Here is a 15,845-nt window from a genome sequence, read left to right on the forward strand (position 1 = left end):
TTCCACCAATTTTTTTGAAAATTACCATTGAATTGTAAAACCTGTTCTTTGCGGAGCTCTTAGACTGTTGGTCAGGAGCAGTGACTCGGGGTCCACTGTGGCACAGAAGGTAGGTGTGCTTTCTAAGGACCTTGTGGACTGGGGTCCATGACCAAGGGTCCTGCCACCAGACCACAAGCAAGTGCTCCACCAATGGTCAAGCACCAAATTTTGAGAAACTCTTACTGAAGCCATGAGAATATTGAAACAATCTCTTCAGCACTGGGAATCTCAGATGGGCTTGTCTACACTACCACCCTCCTTCGAAGGGAGGATGGTAATTAGGGTGTTGGGAGTTTACTAGTGAAGAGCTGCACTGCATATGCAGCAATTCATTAAGCAAATTCCCCCTCCCTCCCACAGCAACTTTGAAGTTTTAAACTTCGAAGTACCAGCTTGCATCTAGCCGCGGCTCACCGCCGGTACTTCCAAGTGCCTGGGCAACATCAAAGTCCCTTTATTCCTCAAAATTTTGCCCCAGCACTTCGTAGTACCGGCGGGTGAGCCGCGGCTAGACGCAAGCCAATACTTCGAAGTGGCCATGGTCGGGGGGGTATTTGCTTAATGAAGTGCTGTGTATGCAGTACAGCACTTCATTAGTAAACTCCCAACACCCTAATTACCATCCTTCCTTCGAAGGAAAGTGGTAGTGTAGAGACAGCCTCTGTGTTTTACATAGACCCAAGAAGAGAAGATTTCTGTGCACAAATGACATATGAAAGCCATTGCAAGGAAAATAGGGTATGAATAACTCAGTGTGAAAACAGTAGGCTCAGCTTGCAAATAAACTTCAGCTCTCCTGCAGCTTCCTAGGGGCGAACGGAAAATTCTGCTGCATTTTCAGGCAGGAGAACATACATCAAAAACAAAGTTGAGTGTTTGGCCTTTCACATGTGCCAGCTGCCACTTTATAATGCAGGGGTGAGCAAACTTTTTACATCAGGCTCCACTTTTCATCCCTGCAGTTAGCAGCCTTCCTCACCTCACCAACCCGTCTAATGTAATCCAAACCAACAGACATTTTTAATGTAAAAACTTCATGAATCAGTACATAAATGTGAATACACAGACATGTAAACAGTAACATATTTCAGCATGTTTAATGAGATGGATGAGCCTGAGACCCAGCAGCCAATCGTGCTGTGTCCCCCTTCTGAATTTCACGCTCTCCTTACTATTAGTACCTATCAGCTCCATGATTTAGTTTCAGCACGTTTTGAGAGGTTTTTGGTTTTGATCAAGCTCTTGCTACTAAGCAGGTTGATAAGGCAATTAGTGCTTTATATTGAGGCAAGCTCAGGCCTGATTTAAGCTGATGTGGTGAGGGGATGTAGAGCCTAGGGGAGTGAAAGGAGCAGGAAGCGTGGAAACTGCTCCAAATGAACAGTCTGCTGGGAAGACTGGGAGGCAAGTGGGGAAGTAGAATGCAGGAGAGGCTGTTTGAAGGGAGGAAGCTAGTTTGCAACTTCTGGGGGCAAAGCAATCCTGCGGGGTCTGGCTGAGACAAAAGGGGTTGGGCCTGCTGGTGGAACATAACAGGAGACAGTGAAGAGTGCTGGACCATGTGAGCTCTTGGGACGGATTGGATACTCCCTTCCCGCAGGAAAGCAGGCTGTGACCATACCCCAAAGAGAGGAGAATGTGGAAAGGTAGGAAGCACTCAGGAGAGACTGCAGGTGCACCAGAAAGAGGTGGCAGGACAGTCATTCCTCTCCCCATGGGGCCAGGGCCCAGTACAGGGGAAGGCCCAGGTCTCTCTCTTTCTCCTTCTATCCAGGAAAGCTCTTGGGTACTGGGGAATTGATGGGCCACAGCCTGGCTGCAGAGGGAGAGCTCCTGGGGGGTTGAAGGACTGTCAAGCCATCGCTTGGCCACTCAGCATGCTGGCCCTCAAGCGAAACCAGCTCCAGTGTGCAACTCCATTTAAGTTACTGGAGCTGCTCTGGATTTATAGCCATGTAAATGAGCTCAGACTCTAGCGCTGTCTCCCTTGAGTTGGAATCGCAGGGACTCCTAGCGGAAGACTGAATCACAACTCATTATTATCTATAGCTGCATTTGCTTGCAATGACTTGTTTTATTATGCTGCTTCATTTAACATAATGCTCAAGGATGTAGATTAAAGCATTTCAAGAGATGATCAGTTTGTATAAAATTTAGCACCATTGCCTTGGGGTTCTTCTGCATTTTAAAACAATAATTGGGGTAGAAAGTAGCTGGGACAATGACACCAGATTATCTGATATTTGGGATATGACTCTACTCTCATTGAGAGGAGGCTTACACTGGTGTAAATTACTTAAATTGCATTTCTCCTGTTTTTCACTGATGTGAGAAGAATAGCAGAGATAAATCCCCAAACACATCTATATAGAGTACTGGAGAATGTCAGCCATTAGCTTGATTTTGAAATTTGGGAGGTTATTTTTTTACATTAAAAGTCCCGGTAAAACATAGCACTGAATTCTTTGTTTGTACAAACAAGTGAGACTCCAATGAAGTAATGGTGTCTTGCCCCAGTGGTGATTTAATTCTAAGTTTTGAGAGAATACAAATGCACATACAATCACACTATGAAGAGAGCATTATTTTCTCCTTTTTATCTCTGCTACCACTCACTAATAAATACATAAAAAGCTAGTAATAACCAGTATGAAAAATCAAGTTACTTCATCATTTAAAGTCAGGGTCTCATGACCTGCCGCCCTGTTGCATTCCAAACGTGCGACAAGTTTATGCGAAGTGTAGTTCCCACATAAAGAAATGAATTTGTGAGGGACTTTGGTGACAGAGAGTTTGAATCTACTTGGTTGCTTGTAATGCATTTCTCTCCTTCAGCTTTTAGTCCTTTCCCATGTGTGTCAGGTTATCGTCTTTGTTGAGAATAGATACTTCCTTCTATGGGCACATTTATTAGATTCATATTCCAAAGAACTAACCATGAATACTGGTGGCTACATAACAGGCTAATTGGACCATGAAAACAAGCCACATGTTTTTGCTGAAAATTTCTACACATTTGGTTTTCATCAGTCTTCTTCCTTTGGGAACTGTGTGTCTGTGATGTAAAAGCAAGGGATAGGCATATGGCAAAGAGCGAGAACAATCACATGAGATAATAATTTACACAAAGAGAGAGCATGTGTGGCCTTTGCCCTGTGGTTTTACATAATATCCACTAAAAATTGGATGCTAAACACATGTACTGGCTGTGGTAGACCTTTGACTATAGCATAGCTGAGGGGAGTAGCAACCAACTTTTGTGATATAGTAGTTGAAGTAGCTGTTGCTTTTAGCACACACTTTTATTGTTGCATTAAGCACAGAAATGTACTGTAGATGCCTATAAAAACAGAGATTATGTTACCCATTTCCTTATATGGCTGTACAGTGGTGCACATTTATTAGCTATCAACACTCAGCACAACATCTTGGGTTTAATTCTTTTTAAAATTAAAAGTCCCAGTAAAACATAGCAGTGAATTCTTTGTTTGTATAAACCAGTGAGACTCCAATGAAGTAATGTTGTCTTGCCCCGGTGTATTTTCCCCCCTCATGGTCCAGACAAGGATTAGGAAAAACCAAAATAGAGACAGTTCCTCAAAAGACTGTCCCAGGTATTACAGGAAGATCCAGTGCATGCTGGGACAGGCAGCTTGCGGACCGTGTCATTGCTTTGAAGACCATGAGACAGGTTGGATATGTTGCACATGTCCGCTGGGGAGAAGGGTTAACTCATGATTATGCTGTTGACATGTACTGAGCTCCTGTTGCTTTAGTCTGAGAGCAACGTTTGATTAAAAAAACCAAGTATCAGCTCAGTGGTGTTCCTAGCCAGAGTGACTCAGGTATGTCTGGCTGCGACTGGAATAGGGCTTCAGGAGAGAATTGAAAGGTAATTCCCTGCCCCCTTCTTGAAACATAGCAGGTGATAGAGAATTTAGAAAAGAGGATGGTCTCTCCCATGGACAGGCACATCATTTCCACTCACCCTTTCAAACTACTGCACTTAGCAATGCTCAGGTAGCATGCACACAAGGATATATTCGTGGAGGATAGGCCCCTCAATGGCTGTAGCGTCTCTTTGCCAGAATCTGGGAAAGGGTGACAGGAGATGGATTGCTTGATGATTACCTGTTCTGTTCATTCCCTCCAGGGTACCTGGCATTGGCCACTGTTGGAGGACAGGATACTGGGCTAGAAGGACCTTTGGTCTGACCCAGTTTGTCTGTTCTTATGTGCTTATATCCTGGTGACTTATGGCTGTTTAATTTTTAATTTGTTTAAAACCTACTCCACTGACACTGCAGTCTGGGACGGGTCCTCAGATTTGTCATTTAAAAAGATTGGCTTAGGTATTGGACCCTTGCTCACATCCTCTGCAATGAAGAGTAACATGAAGAATTCATTTAGCTGCTCTCCAATGGCCTTGTCTGCCCTGATCATGGGTGCCCGAACAGTTGTATAGTGATGGTGCTGACAGCCATTGAGGCAAATTTCAAACCCTCTCAATGATGGAAACCACTTCAGGCCAGGGCGTGTTGTTGCACCTCCAGAATCCCTTGTTCCAGTACCTATATATCTGAGTGCCTCTTTAGTACTTAGATTATCCATGGTGTGAGATGTGCTGAATCAGTGCATTTCCCAGGACAACTGACCCATTTGTCCCTGGACAGCCCCTCTCACTCTCTACATCAAACTCAGGAAGTGCTACTGAAAACAGACCAGACTAGCTCTAACCTGTGCTCTTTTGCAGTCCACAGTGGGGCACCATCATTACTAGCAAGCCAAATCTATGCATTAGGCAGTGACTAGGAAACATGATGGGAGATTCTTGTGTTGGGTGCATGCCAAGAGTTACCATCTAACCAGCAATGTGGTTTGTGTCATACTCCTAATACAGTCTGGATTTTGGGTTCCAGCATACCAAAATACACTGAACAGCACCTGCTGGTAGTATAACATTGGTCTGTTCTGAAAGCTAATTATAACCTTAGCCTTGAAATAAAATAATCATGGTTCCACACGAGGACTCAGCAACATGAACTAAACATGTTAGCCATGAGTATCTGGCTTTATGTCTGATACAGCAGTCATTTATTACAGGGCTGGCTGTGTACGCAAAGAGAAGAGCTCAGACAGGATATGACCAGACCAGATTTCTGTGAAATGAGTTCATGCTTACGTTATAGTCTCACATGGTAGGCTTTTGTGTTGAGAGCAGCGTGCATGGACCATTTGGGACCCATGCTGTGATCTCCCTGGCACCGTAATGCCAAGGATTTGTAGATTTATGTGGCACAGATGGAATGACTAGAAACTAATAATTAATAAGCAGTTACCTTTCAGTGTGCATAGGCACAAGGATTTTTTTTTTCAGTCCCAGGGGAGCCACATTACTTCCTGTAATCTCGTCAGTGGTCACTTGACTTCTTAACATTATCTTTGTGCTTTCTTAAATTCTTGGTTTAACTCAGAAGGTATTTACTTTTGTTTCTAATCATCAGCTGATGTTAGATTTCCACAGGGCTTTTTTCTGAGACCTCTATCCCTTGCCCTAGGTTTTGTAACTTCTCATTGCTTCTATCCATCTGTCTTTCTGGTTTCTCTCTCTCCAGTCCTTTTTGCTTCTTTTCACAAACCATTGGGAGATTCAGATCAGAGACTTCCTTTTGTACTGCAAATTGCACTAGTCCCCAGATATTCCTTGTTGTAGTACGTGCTTTGCTTACATAGTGAACATCAGGAGACTGGCAATTTATTTTAATTAGGATAAGTGATTAGAATTTAGTGTGTTTCTTTTCAAAAGTGTCACTACAAATAAGTATGCCTTTGCAGTCAGCAGTATCTCCAGGGGTGAGAACTGTCCTGTCATACATATCTTAGTTTAATGTGAGTAATCTAAAATGCCAGCAAACATCTCATCGTCAGTGTTTTGAAACCATTTTGATCTGACAGTTTATGAACTAAATAGTTTGAGGAAACTGCCACCAATCACAAAGCCTCTTTCATGCAGAGATGAGCGGTAACAGAGATCGCTTGGCATTCATCTTAATAAATGGGAGTGGTATTGAGATACAGTGCCCATCACTGTGTTATAAAACCACAAAGGCCCCATTCAGAAAAACACTTAAGCACATGCTTAAGTCTTATAGATCTAAAAGGGTCTGAAGCACATGCTTATAATTAGAGTCCTAATCCATATAAAATTGAGACAGTTACAGTTGCCCTGTTCTCTACTACCGAGGTACAGCCCACAGAGACTACTAGGTTAAGGGCTGTCCTAAATTGTGACCATAGATTTAATCAGTGGTAATGAGAAACACGTATTTAAGAACAATGCTGTAAACACGCCGATGAAAGAGAGACATCGCCTTGCTCAGTAGCTCTGGCCTTTTTATGGCTGACATTTCAATTGTATCTGCTTGTCCACAGTGTCCCATCAAATGGCCGTAAATGGCTTTTTAAATCACAAATTCGTTTAGTTACAATGGAATAAATCGGGGCTGATGGAGTTCTCAGATCTCAAGGTCCTAAAGCAGCCAGGCTGGAGTGATGTGTAAGGTACCCAAAACTAAGTGGGCACATTTGAATCCAGGAGACATTACAAAAAGTGGAAGAAATGCAAAGGGAAGTAACAGTAGGTCTGGATTTCCAGCACTTCAGTTGATGCTGCTAAGAGGGAAAGTAACATCTTATGTGTTCGAAGGCTTGAAAGAGGCAAGTTTTATGGTGGATTGGTTTGAGCATGGGATTTTTCTTTTCACAAAGGATTTACAATGTGTAGTATCTTTTGAGAGACTTGAACAGCGCTCTGTGCAGTGGCTTCTGAAGCCTTTAAAGATCAACATTGCAATTAATCATTTTGTGTGATGCTGGAATTTACTCACAAGATTTTGAGGCCAGAAGGAAATTTTATATCCTCGAGTCTGACTTCCTGAATAATGCAAACCTTAGGGTTTCATCTGCTTACTACTGTATGCAGCCCAAAAAGTATGACATGCCAAATTCCTGGCCATGAAAAACACATCGCAGACTGTGAAATATGACCCCCTCCCCAAGAAAGCTGGTCTTTTGCATGCTTTTACAAAACATTATGCAGATTTCATGTTTAATGATGAGCCTTTCTCAACTGGGGAATCCTGACCCAAAAGTGAATTATGGGGGTGGGGTCACAAGGTTTTTTTTTGCGGGGGGGTGGTGGTCAGGGTATTACCAGCTGGAAAGTGGCAACTGTTGGCACATCCATAAGATGCAACCCTTCTGCATTGCTACCGTCAGAGCTGGGTGGCTGGAGAGGGGTGGCTGCTGGCTGAGGGCCAAGCTCTGCAGGCAGCAGTAGAGAGGTAAGGATGGCAGTCCTATACCATGGCATCTTTGCTTCTGTGCGGCTGCTGGCAGAGCTCTGCCTTTAGGGCTGGGCTCCTTACCAGCAGCTGCCTCTCACCAGCTGTCCAAGACTGAAGGCAGTGCTGCTAACAACAGCTGTGCAGAAGTAAGGGTAGCAGTACTGCAACCTCTCCTACAATAATCTTACCCCGACAACTCCTTTTTGTGTCAGGACCCCTACAATTACAACTTCATGACATTTTCAATTTAAATAGCTGAAATCAGTAGTAGTAGGCATCCTTCAGTCTGCATAGACTATGGATTGCGCCCTTTATAGTTTCAAATGAGGACTTCATTTACGGCGTCTACTGTGATTATGAAGACCCACATGAGAGTGACAGTCCTTGCTGCATCTCTTGCAGATGTGGTGGGTGTCTGGCAAATCCTTAGTGTGCTTTCTGTGCGCTCATTTCTCCTCTGCTAGCTGTCTGATCCTCATCTCGCCCTTCTGAAGGCCCTTGTGTAACCCCTGCCTCCATCTGCTGTGGTCGTCTGCTAGATCTTCCCAGTTGTCCAGCTCGATGTCTACCTCTCTGAGGTCTCTCTTGCAGACATCTTTGTAGCACAACTGGGGGCGTCCCGGAGGTCTTTTGCCAGAGGCTAGCTCACCATACAGGATGTCTTTTGGAATCCTTCCATCATTCATCCTGTGGACGTGGCCAAGCCAGCGGAGCCGACGCTGCCTGAGGAGGGTGTGCATGGTTGGGATTCCAGCTTGCTCGAGGACGGCGGTGTTGGTCACTCTGTCCTTCCATGATATTCCAAGGATGCGCCTGACATTTGTGATTTAAAAAATCCTATGATGGTAAAATTGATCCAAATGGACTATGAATTTGGTAGGACCCTTCCAATAAGTTTGCTTAAAGCACATCTTCCAGCAAAGCATCCTGGTTTCATTTGAAAAAACCAGAAGCATTGGAGCATCCAGCCATTTCTCTTTCTATTCAAAAATTGGGCCTTATTATAATATAAATCTGACTGGCTTTATCTTACAGACACTGTTTCTTGCTATGTCTTTCTGTGCTAAACTAAAGATCCCTTTAGTCCCTGGTATTTTCACCCTGGGGAATTCCTTACAAAATATCTGTGTCATGAAACATTCATGGTAGGGTGGAGGGAACACAGCTAAGTGTACAGTAAGGCCCATGTTTGCTTGGGCAAGGAGATGTCCTAGGTCAGGGATCTGCAATCTGCATCTCAGGAGCTGCATGCAGGTCTTTAAGGACTTCTATGTGGCTCCCAATGCTATAATCTCAAAGTAAAAAAAAACAAAACACCCTCCTGATTATTTTCAATAAATGGTGCACATCTAAAAGCCCAACAGTGAATAACTCTTATCTAAATAGCAACAGATATGTGATCTCAAAATGCTGGATAACTCCCCCTTAGATATGTGGAGTGCACTGTGGATATGTGCACTGTGTGTTAATTGTGCGACTAATAAGGTCTTGATTTTTGAAAAGGAAGCTTGTGGTATTCCTGCTGTGAAGGGCAACACACATTTGAAGAAAGAAAACTGAAATTAAACATGAAGTAAAATTGGCATAATTAAAGTAGGTTCGGGGGTGGAAGGCAAGAAGAGAGTGGTGGAAACACACGTGAAGTGTGAGGAAATAGAATGTGTAAAAAGTTGAGAACTTTCTGCAGTAAACATACAATGCATTACAAATCATGGTGTGTGCACAGTTCTTAGAATAGGGGTTCCAAAAAGTATGGTTTGACTTTATTTATTAAGGACTGTCTCATATTCACATACATTGTGGCTCTTGAATTATTGCGCTTTTTACCGAATTTGAAAAAAATGGCCCTTCTTGCTATTTTGGTTGCTGACCACATTCCTAGGGGAAATAGCACATTTTTTCCCATCTGAATTGAGCTGATTCTTTGATCTTGTTTGTGTAAACTGAATGCCATTGTTTCATCTGCCTGTTTTCTGTTCCCTTTGCAGAATCGTCAAACCTTTAACAGCCTTAGCTGCCTTAGCACCACCGTGGACGACTGCACTCAGCAGAATCAGTTCTGTCCTGGTGTCAACAGCCCCAAGTCATGGACAATATCTCCTTCCTCTCTTGATGTCATGCCAGGCAGGACACCAGCCTGCACCCCAGTGCCAGAACCTCACTCCAATGCAGAAGAATGTAGCATGAGCAAAGACGACCTCCCTTGGGAAGAGTCCGACTATTGTGCCACAGAAGATGAGCACAGTAGAAAAGAAGATGAGAGGGCTCCATGGAGGAATAGTGGGACTGGAGGGGAGAATGTCTTTCAGCTGGATGGTGAATTAGACATTGAGCAAATAGAAAACAATTGAAGGATATTGGTTATGTCAGGGTTTGGGGATGTGACGTAAGAACAGTGTGTAGTAAAATCTCCTAGGTTTAATACTTAGATAATACTGTATTTAGGCATAAAAACAAATCAATGTTTAATTCCTATCAGCAATAGGAGTCATAAGCAGCCTTGCCAAAACTTCATCAGGTATCCTGAGCAAATTTTTTTTTTTTAAATCTTGAAATTCTATGTAACTACTGTAGTCAAATATCAGTCAGTTTGGTTAAAACAGTCCACAAAAAAGCATCAGTCTAGAGATCACTAAACTGCATTTTTTTCCCGTCCATCATCAAGTCAAGAGCTTTTTTGTAAAATTGAAATTGCCCCTGTTGGAGTAATTGCAATTTCTTAGTGAATATGTGTGTTTAGTTTTTTTTGTTTTTTTTTTAAAGGACTGGAAAATAAGGTCTTGGTTTTGGTTCAGAAACCAGGAACTGTCTAGTACAGAGAGCCAGACTGAGATGGGCAAGCTATGTCTCAACATGACCCTCGTCAGCCTGGGCTTTCTGGGCAGCCAGCTACAAGGAATGTTTTGTTTTAACAGATTCAATCCCCTTTTCTGACTCCATTCTGCACCTTAGACACCAGGAAAGGGGAGATTGCAAGCTGTGATGAATGCCGAGTTTAACCTTTCATCCCAGAGATCATTATTCAGCTCCAGTATCAGTTAGGGATCTAATGAAACCAGCCTTTCTCATGGGCATATCCAATGAAACCAACCCAAAACTCTCATGGGCATATCCACAAAAACAGCCCATTTTGCCTTCCCATCAGCCTTTTTAGTCCTGCAATCATCAACAAAACCATGAGAGGGAAATCACAAGTGTAGTGAGTGAGTTGTGATCATTGTCACAGCACAGGATTTTTATTTTCAGTTTCTATAATTCAATAAAAGTGAGGGTAGAGAACTCACAATAAAAAAACAACCCCCCTCCTGCCAGATCATCACACATTACAGTTGACATCAATGGAGTTATGCCTGTTTACACCAGCTAAAGATCCAGCACCTATTCCAGTGTGCGGGAACTTCAAATCAGTGTTAGAGCTGTGCTTGGTATTAGCATGAGAGCAAATTCTGCTGGTCCCAAAATACATTGCTGCAAGTTGAATTTCTCTAGGCTGGCACCCTTGGGACCTGACCAGTGCCAGATGAGAGCATTTGCTGGACCACAGAAGGTCAATGTTGTGTAGCAGCATTACAAACACTTCTACTGCTTACTGGGCCCTTAAAAGACATTTAGGGGTTAATTACAGCTAAATAACAACACAGAACACTGAGAGCCAGGACTGGTAGCTGTAAACAAACTTTTTGGGACCATTGGAAACTTGGCCACACCCATGATAAGTGGACAGCCAGCTAAGTAAAATCATGCCAGGTAACAGATGTTGCTGGATTAGGAAGGTTCAACTTCTATTAGATTCAGCTGCTTTAGTGTTTGTCCTTTCAAGCTCCTCTTTTAGACCCAGTGAAACATACTCCAGCTTTCTCTTGGGCTTGAAAAAGCAAAGCTTGTAGAAGAGTTGGCTCAGTGTTTGGCAGGTAACATGAGTTCTAATGGTGATGGTTTGGATCTCACTCACACACCAGCGTCAGTTTGAGTATGTCTATTATAGTAAGTGGCAGGAAGCCATTAGAAAACTGGTCTAAGTGAGTTCAGAATCTGAGATTTAACAGAACCAAACAAACATTCCCAACAGGCTCAGATTTTCTTTGATGTCCCGGTCCAGTGTGGTGAGAATACATTTATTAACGCTTCTGTGCTTGTCTGGCAGATAATTTAAGAAGAAATGCTGACCCAGTGGCAAAGTGCTCATTGACTTTAACGTGGGCTAGATTTCATCTTTAGTGTTGCTTAAGACTGATGGTACATCATCATCACCATAGGAGAGTCCAGCTTGAGTCATCCTCCTCTTTTGGTAGAACTCTTCTGAAAGTCCGTCCAAGATTTCATACACCAGAACCGTTTTATTATTTCTCTGCTTCTACATATATCTTGCCAATCAGTCCTCCAGTAACTTCAGGGATGTGATCTTTTGTTTCTTTTAAGGGTTCATTTTAAAAAGCCCCATTTGTTTTAAATTTGGAATGGCAATCATGAAGACTGCAAGCTGACCTCTGGAGTGCAGCTAGCCCAAAGCCTCCGCCTTAGTGTTCTGGGCAGCAGTTGTTCTGGCTAAACTGCCGGACGGCTTGATTTTACAGCATTTAAGGGTTTCCACAGAGCCAGTGCTCTACAGACTTGCCACTGATGGTCAGCTGTGTTCTTAGGGTTAATGAAATAGATGTGAGGAAAAATTGTTTTCTGGTCACTTAGGGTCGGTTTTGTCCTGTGATCAGCCAAATCGGAGAACTTAAAACTCATTTTCATTCAGAGAGAAATTAAATGCTGTTCTGCTAACAAATGCAGCTTTCCTGGGCTTTCATTTGGCATGTCATACTGTGAAATGCTTTGATATGAAATTCAATGTGATTATTTGACAAAGTAAGCTCTCTAGGTCTTGAAAAGTCAGGTGGCAGCACTGAACGCTCCCTCTTTTCCTACCCTCATTTTTAGAAAAGATACAATGATGAACATTAAATTCATGCAATGTGTTATACTTCTTAACTTGGTTAGCAAAATAAGCTGTTCACTTGCTAACAGGGATCTGCGGCAACCACTTTTATTCTTTTTTTACTAACAGAACAGTATCACAGAGATGGAATTTTAGCCACATCTTATGTTAGTGCACTTTTTTCTGCAGTGGTTCAAGTTGTGCATAACATCTAGGATCACGGTGGAACCTGTCCAGCTGTGTAGCTTTATAAAGTGTCCAGTCAAATTGCACAGCGTGTTTTGTTTGTAACAAGGTTAATTTCAGCTCTCTTGCTCTTTCTCTCTGGATGTGATGCTGGCACACAGTGGAAGCCAAACAGGTAATAATTGCGGGGGACGGGGCTGTTTTTATTTTTAATGTCCTAGAATTACAGCCCTGTGAAAACACTTCTTTGTTCAGGGCATTCATCAAGAAAACACACCTTGTCTAAATCCTTTTGGAATATCATTTTGAAAGTGTGCGCTTAGATGTGTGTATGCCTGAGCTGTGTGTGCGTACAGGTAATCACGCACACATGGACCATCACATTCAGCTGTGAATGCCATGACACATGTATGCTAGCAGGCACAGGTGCACACCTTTTAAAAGGCACACTAACAAAATATCAGTTCCCTCAAAATCAGACTCTCTGTGTACAGTGAAACCTCTAAGGCAGTGGTGCGTAACCAGGACTGTGTATACCACAGGGAGTAAGCAGAGGTCTTCCGGGGGTACAACAACTCAGCTAGATTGGGGTTTCCCACCGTGGGGTGGAGGAGGTGGAGCTTGGAGAGTGTCTCAAGAACAGGGCTGGTGTTAGGTGGGTGGCCAACAGGGCGATTGTCTGGAAAGCCACACCACAGGGGGCCCCACTAAGTTAAATTATACACTTCAGTGGAGCTCAGAGTAGAACCACAGGCAACAGGGCTCAGGCATCAGTGTCCTGAAAGGGGTTACAGTAGTCTGGAAAGGTTGAGAACCGCTGCTCTAAAGGAACTGACAAGAATAAGATGTGTTTGGACTGTGCCCTTCTCATAAAGAACTGCTGTGCAGTGCATTGTGGGATACTTGGGATGGTCACTGTTGATGAACGATTGTTTAATAAGGATTTCTTCACTCTCTGAGATCATATTTTGTAACTGATTTATTGCCCCTTGTACCTTTCATAACCACGTGTCAAAGCATTTGGCTTCATGGGCTATTTTATAGTCTTCCTGTGCCAGTGAAATGATTGGTGTTTCCCCTCAGGTGCTATGTCCTAAACTCTCCTGGCAGCGTAGTTCTGAGACACCCTTAGAATCAAATCAACTCCCTGTTGGACTGACTGAACAGTGTGCGAAGGCTCCCAAACCCTTTCCTGTCAGGTCACACTCCAGAACTGTTCATATTGTCCCCCCCAACTCCTACAGCACTGAACTCGGTCCCATTCCCTCTCCTCTCTGCTGTGTGTCCAGCGTCCGGAGCCCCTTCTTTCTGACCTCTAAAGCCCCATAGAGGTCAATATGCCTCAGCCTGACAGCTCATAGATGCAGTGGTAGAGTGGTTTACAGGTGCAGTGCAGCAGACCATCTCCACAATGCTTCTAGAGAATGTGTAACTCGCCGAGACTTGCTGTGCTGTCTTGTGGCAACCTGGACTGATCTGTTTTCTTTTAGAGCTATAGAAACGTGCTGTATTTACATAGCTCAGACTTTTAATTCATAAGGGCTTTTATTTTTCTATTTTAAAGGGCTGCTATGCCATGTTAAAACATGTACAGCAGGAGAGTGACTACATGGGTCATGACCCAACTGTATCCAACATAGCAGTAGCATAGAGTTTACATTGCAGCACAGCCTGTTTGCCTTACTAAAGATGCTTCTACAGTGAGCAATGACCTTAGATGGGCACATTAGCATAGACACAAATGATGATTAGCAACAATTTTAGGCCACAGTGGTGTTTTGGTTTGTTTGTTTTGAGGGTTGTTGGGGGCTTTTTGGTTTTGTATGATCTTTGTACTGATTTTCAGGTTAATAAAGCCTTAATTTTTAATTTTGTTTCATAGCAGTAAAACATTTCCAGATTAATTATGAATACATTTAATTTTATATATATATGTGTGTGTGTGTGTGTGTGTGTGTAAACACACACACACACGCACTCACTCACAAACACAGAGTATGTGCCTCAGATTCTGTGGAAATCCAGTTGATTGTAAAATTAAAAGCTTTGTTGCTCTTCAGAACATAATGGCAGCTTAGCAAGCTCTTACACATGCAGTAACACCAGCTTAAAACCAATGGATTCCTACAGTGAGGATTTCTCAGCTTTTTTTAGGACTCCACCAAAATTACACAGATGCTTTGAATAACCTGTACTTCAAATTCTTATCATATGCAAGAGTCTGGCACTGAAATTATCTAGGTAATTAACAGTCTAATCATAATGGAGACAGACAGGGACTTGTTTGGAACACCGATCAATGGGGACTGCAGACATTTAATATCGACAGCAAAATAGCAGCAGCAATAATATTTCAATATTCAATAAAGTTCTTTTAAAAATATTTCAGAGGGCAATGTCCCTGTTAGCACTGGTAACATACTCACAGGGCATTTTCTGTGTGTTTGCAGATATAGCTCATTGAGGTTCTATGAAAAATTAAATACATCTTCATGGGGGAAAAAAGACACAAAGGAAGTATTTGTAGAATAGATTGTAATTGCTCATATAATTGGCTATTTGGCCAATAAAGTTGTGTTTCAAGTGCATTGTTGAAAGATCCTGGATGACCAGGACAATGGATTTATGTAGGAAGTTTTAGGATTGTAGCAGTGCTTTATGGAGTCTGTTTTTGATGTTTAAGAATTGGAAGAAAACAATGGAACAAAAAAGCCTTCTGAAAGCTATGAACTGTCTCTCCATGTTAATTGCACAAATGCAAACGTACGTAAATGTATACAAAGTTGGATTTGTAGGTGTCATCTTTGTTTGAAGACTGTTCTTTCACCCGAAAGTCAAGAAGACTGCTGATTTGTACTCTCTCAATGACTTTATTGCACTAGCGCAGCTCAGTCTCAGGAATTTGCTTGTTACTTTTACTGTGTAAATAAAGCTTCCTGGTTCAATAACCTGCTGCTCAGTGCTGGTCTTTGCTTATTCTTTGCTATATTTCTCCAATACCAGGGTACCATGTGTGTTGACAGAAGACTTCCTCTGCAGCTCCAAAAACATGCAGCCTCATGTTGTGGTTGCTGAGCTGGGGTGGCTCTTACCAAAGGTAACAGATACCTTTGAAATCTATGGGCAATCTTGTGGTGCCTGAAAAACAAGAAGATCCCAAATAATCTCTGCCACATCGGTAAATGGACAGGCCACTGCACTTCAATTTCCATCCTGTCCTACATGGAAAGAAATTAGTGATCAGCCACCACTGTGGTAGTGTCACACTTTCCTCTGGGTGCTATAGACACACCTTCGTAGGTCCAAATCCACAGAGAGTGAGAGGCAAAAATGAGATAGGGTGGTGG

At 42.7% G+C, this 15,845-nt stretch overlaps 1 protein-coding gene across 2 annotated transcripts in view; it reads left to right on the forward strand.

Moving 5' to 3' along the window:
- Positions 1-15,444, forward strand: part of FAM53B (family with sequence similarity 53 member B) — a 147,968-nt gene extending 132,524 nt beyond the window's left edge. For both annotated transcript variants that reach the window (XM_075000493.1, XM_075000492.1), the window contains exon 5: positions 9,377-15,444. In XM_075000493.1, coding sequence (XP_074856594.1) covers positions 9,377-9,739 — 363 coding nt within the window. In that variant the 3' untranslated portion in view covers positions 9,740-15,444. The remainder of the gene's footprint in view (positions 1-9,376) is intronic.
- The last annotated feature ends 401 nt before the right edge of the window (positions 15,445-15,845 follow it).

Source organism: Carettochelys insculpta, chromosome 7 (genome assembly GCF_033958435.1).
Source record: "Carettochelys insculpta isolate YL-2023 chromosome 7, ASM3395843v1, whole genome shotgun sequence".
NCBI lineage: Eukaryota > Metazoa > Chordata > Testudines > Carettochelyidae > Carettochelys > Carettochelys insculpta.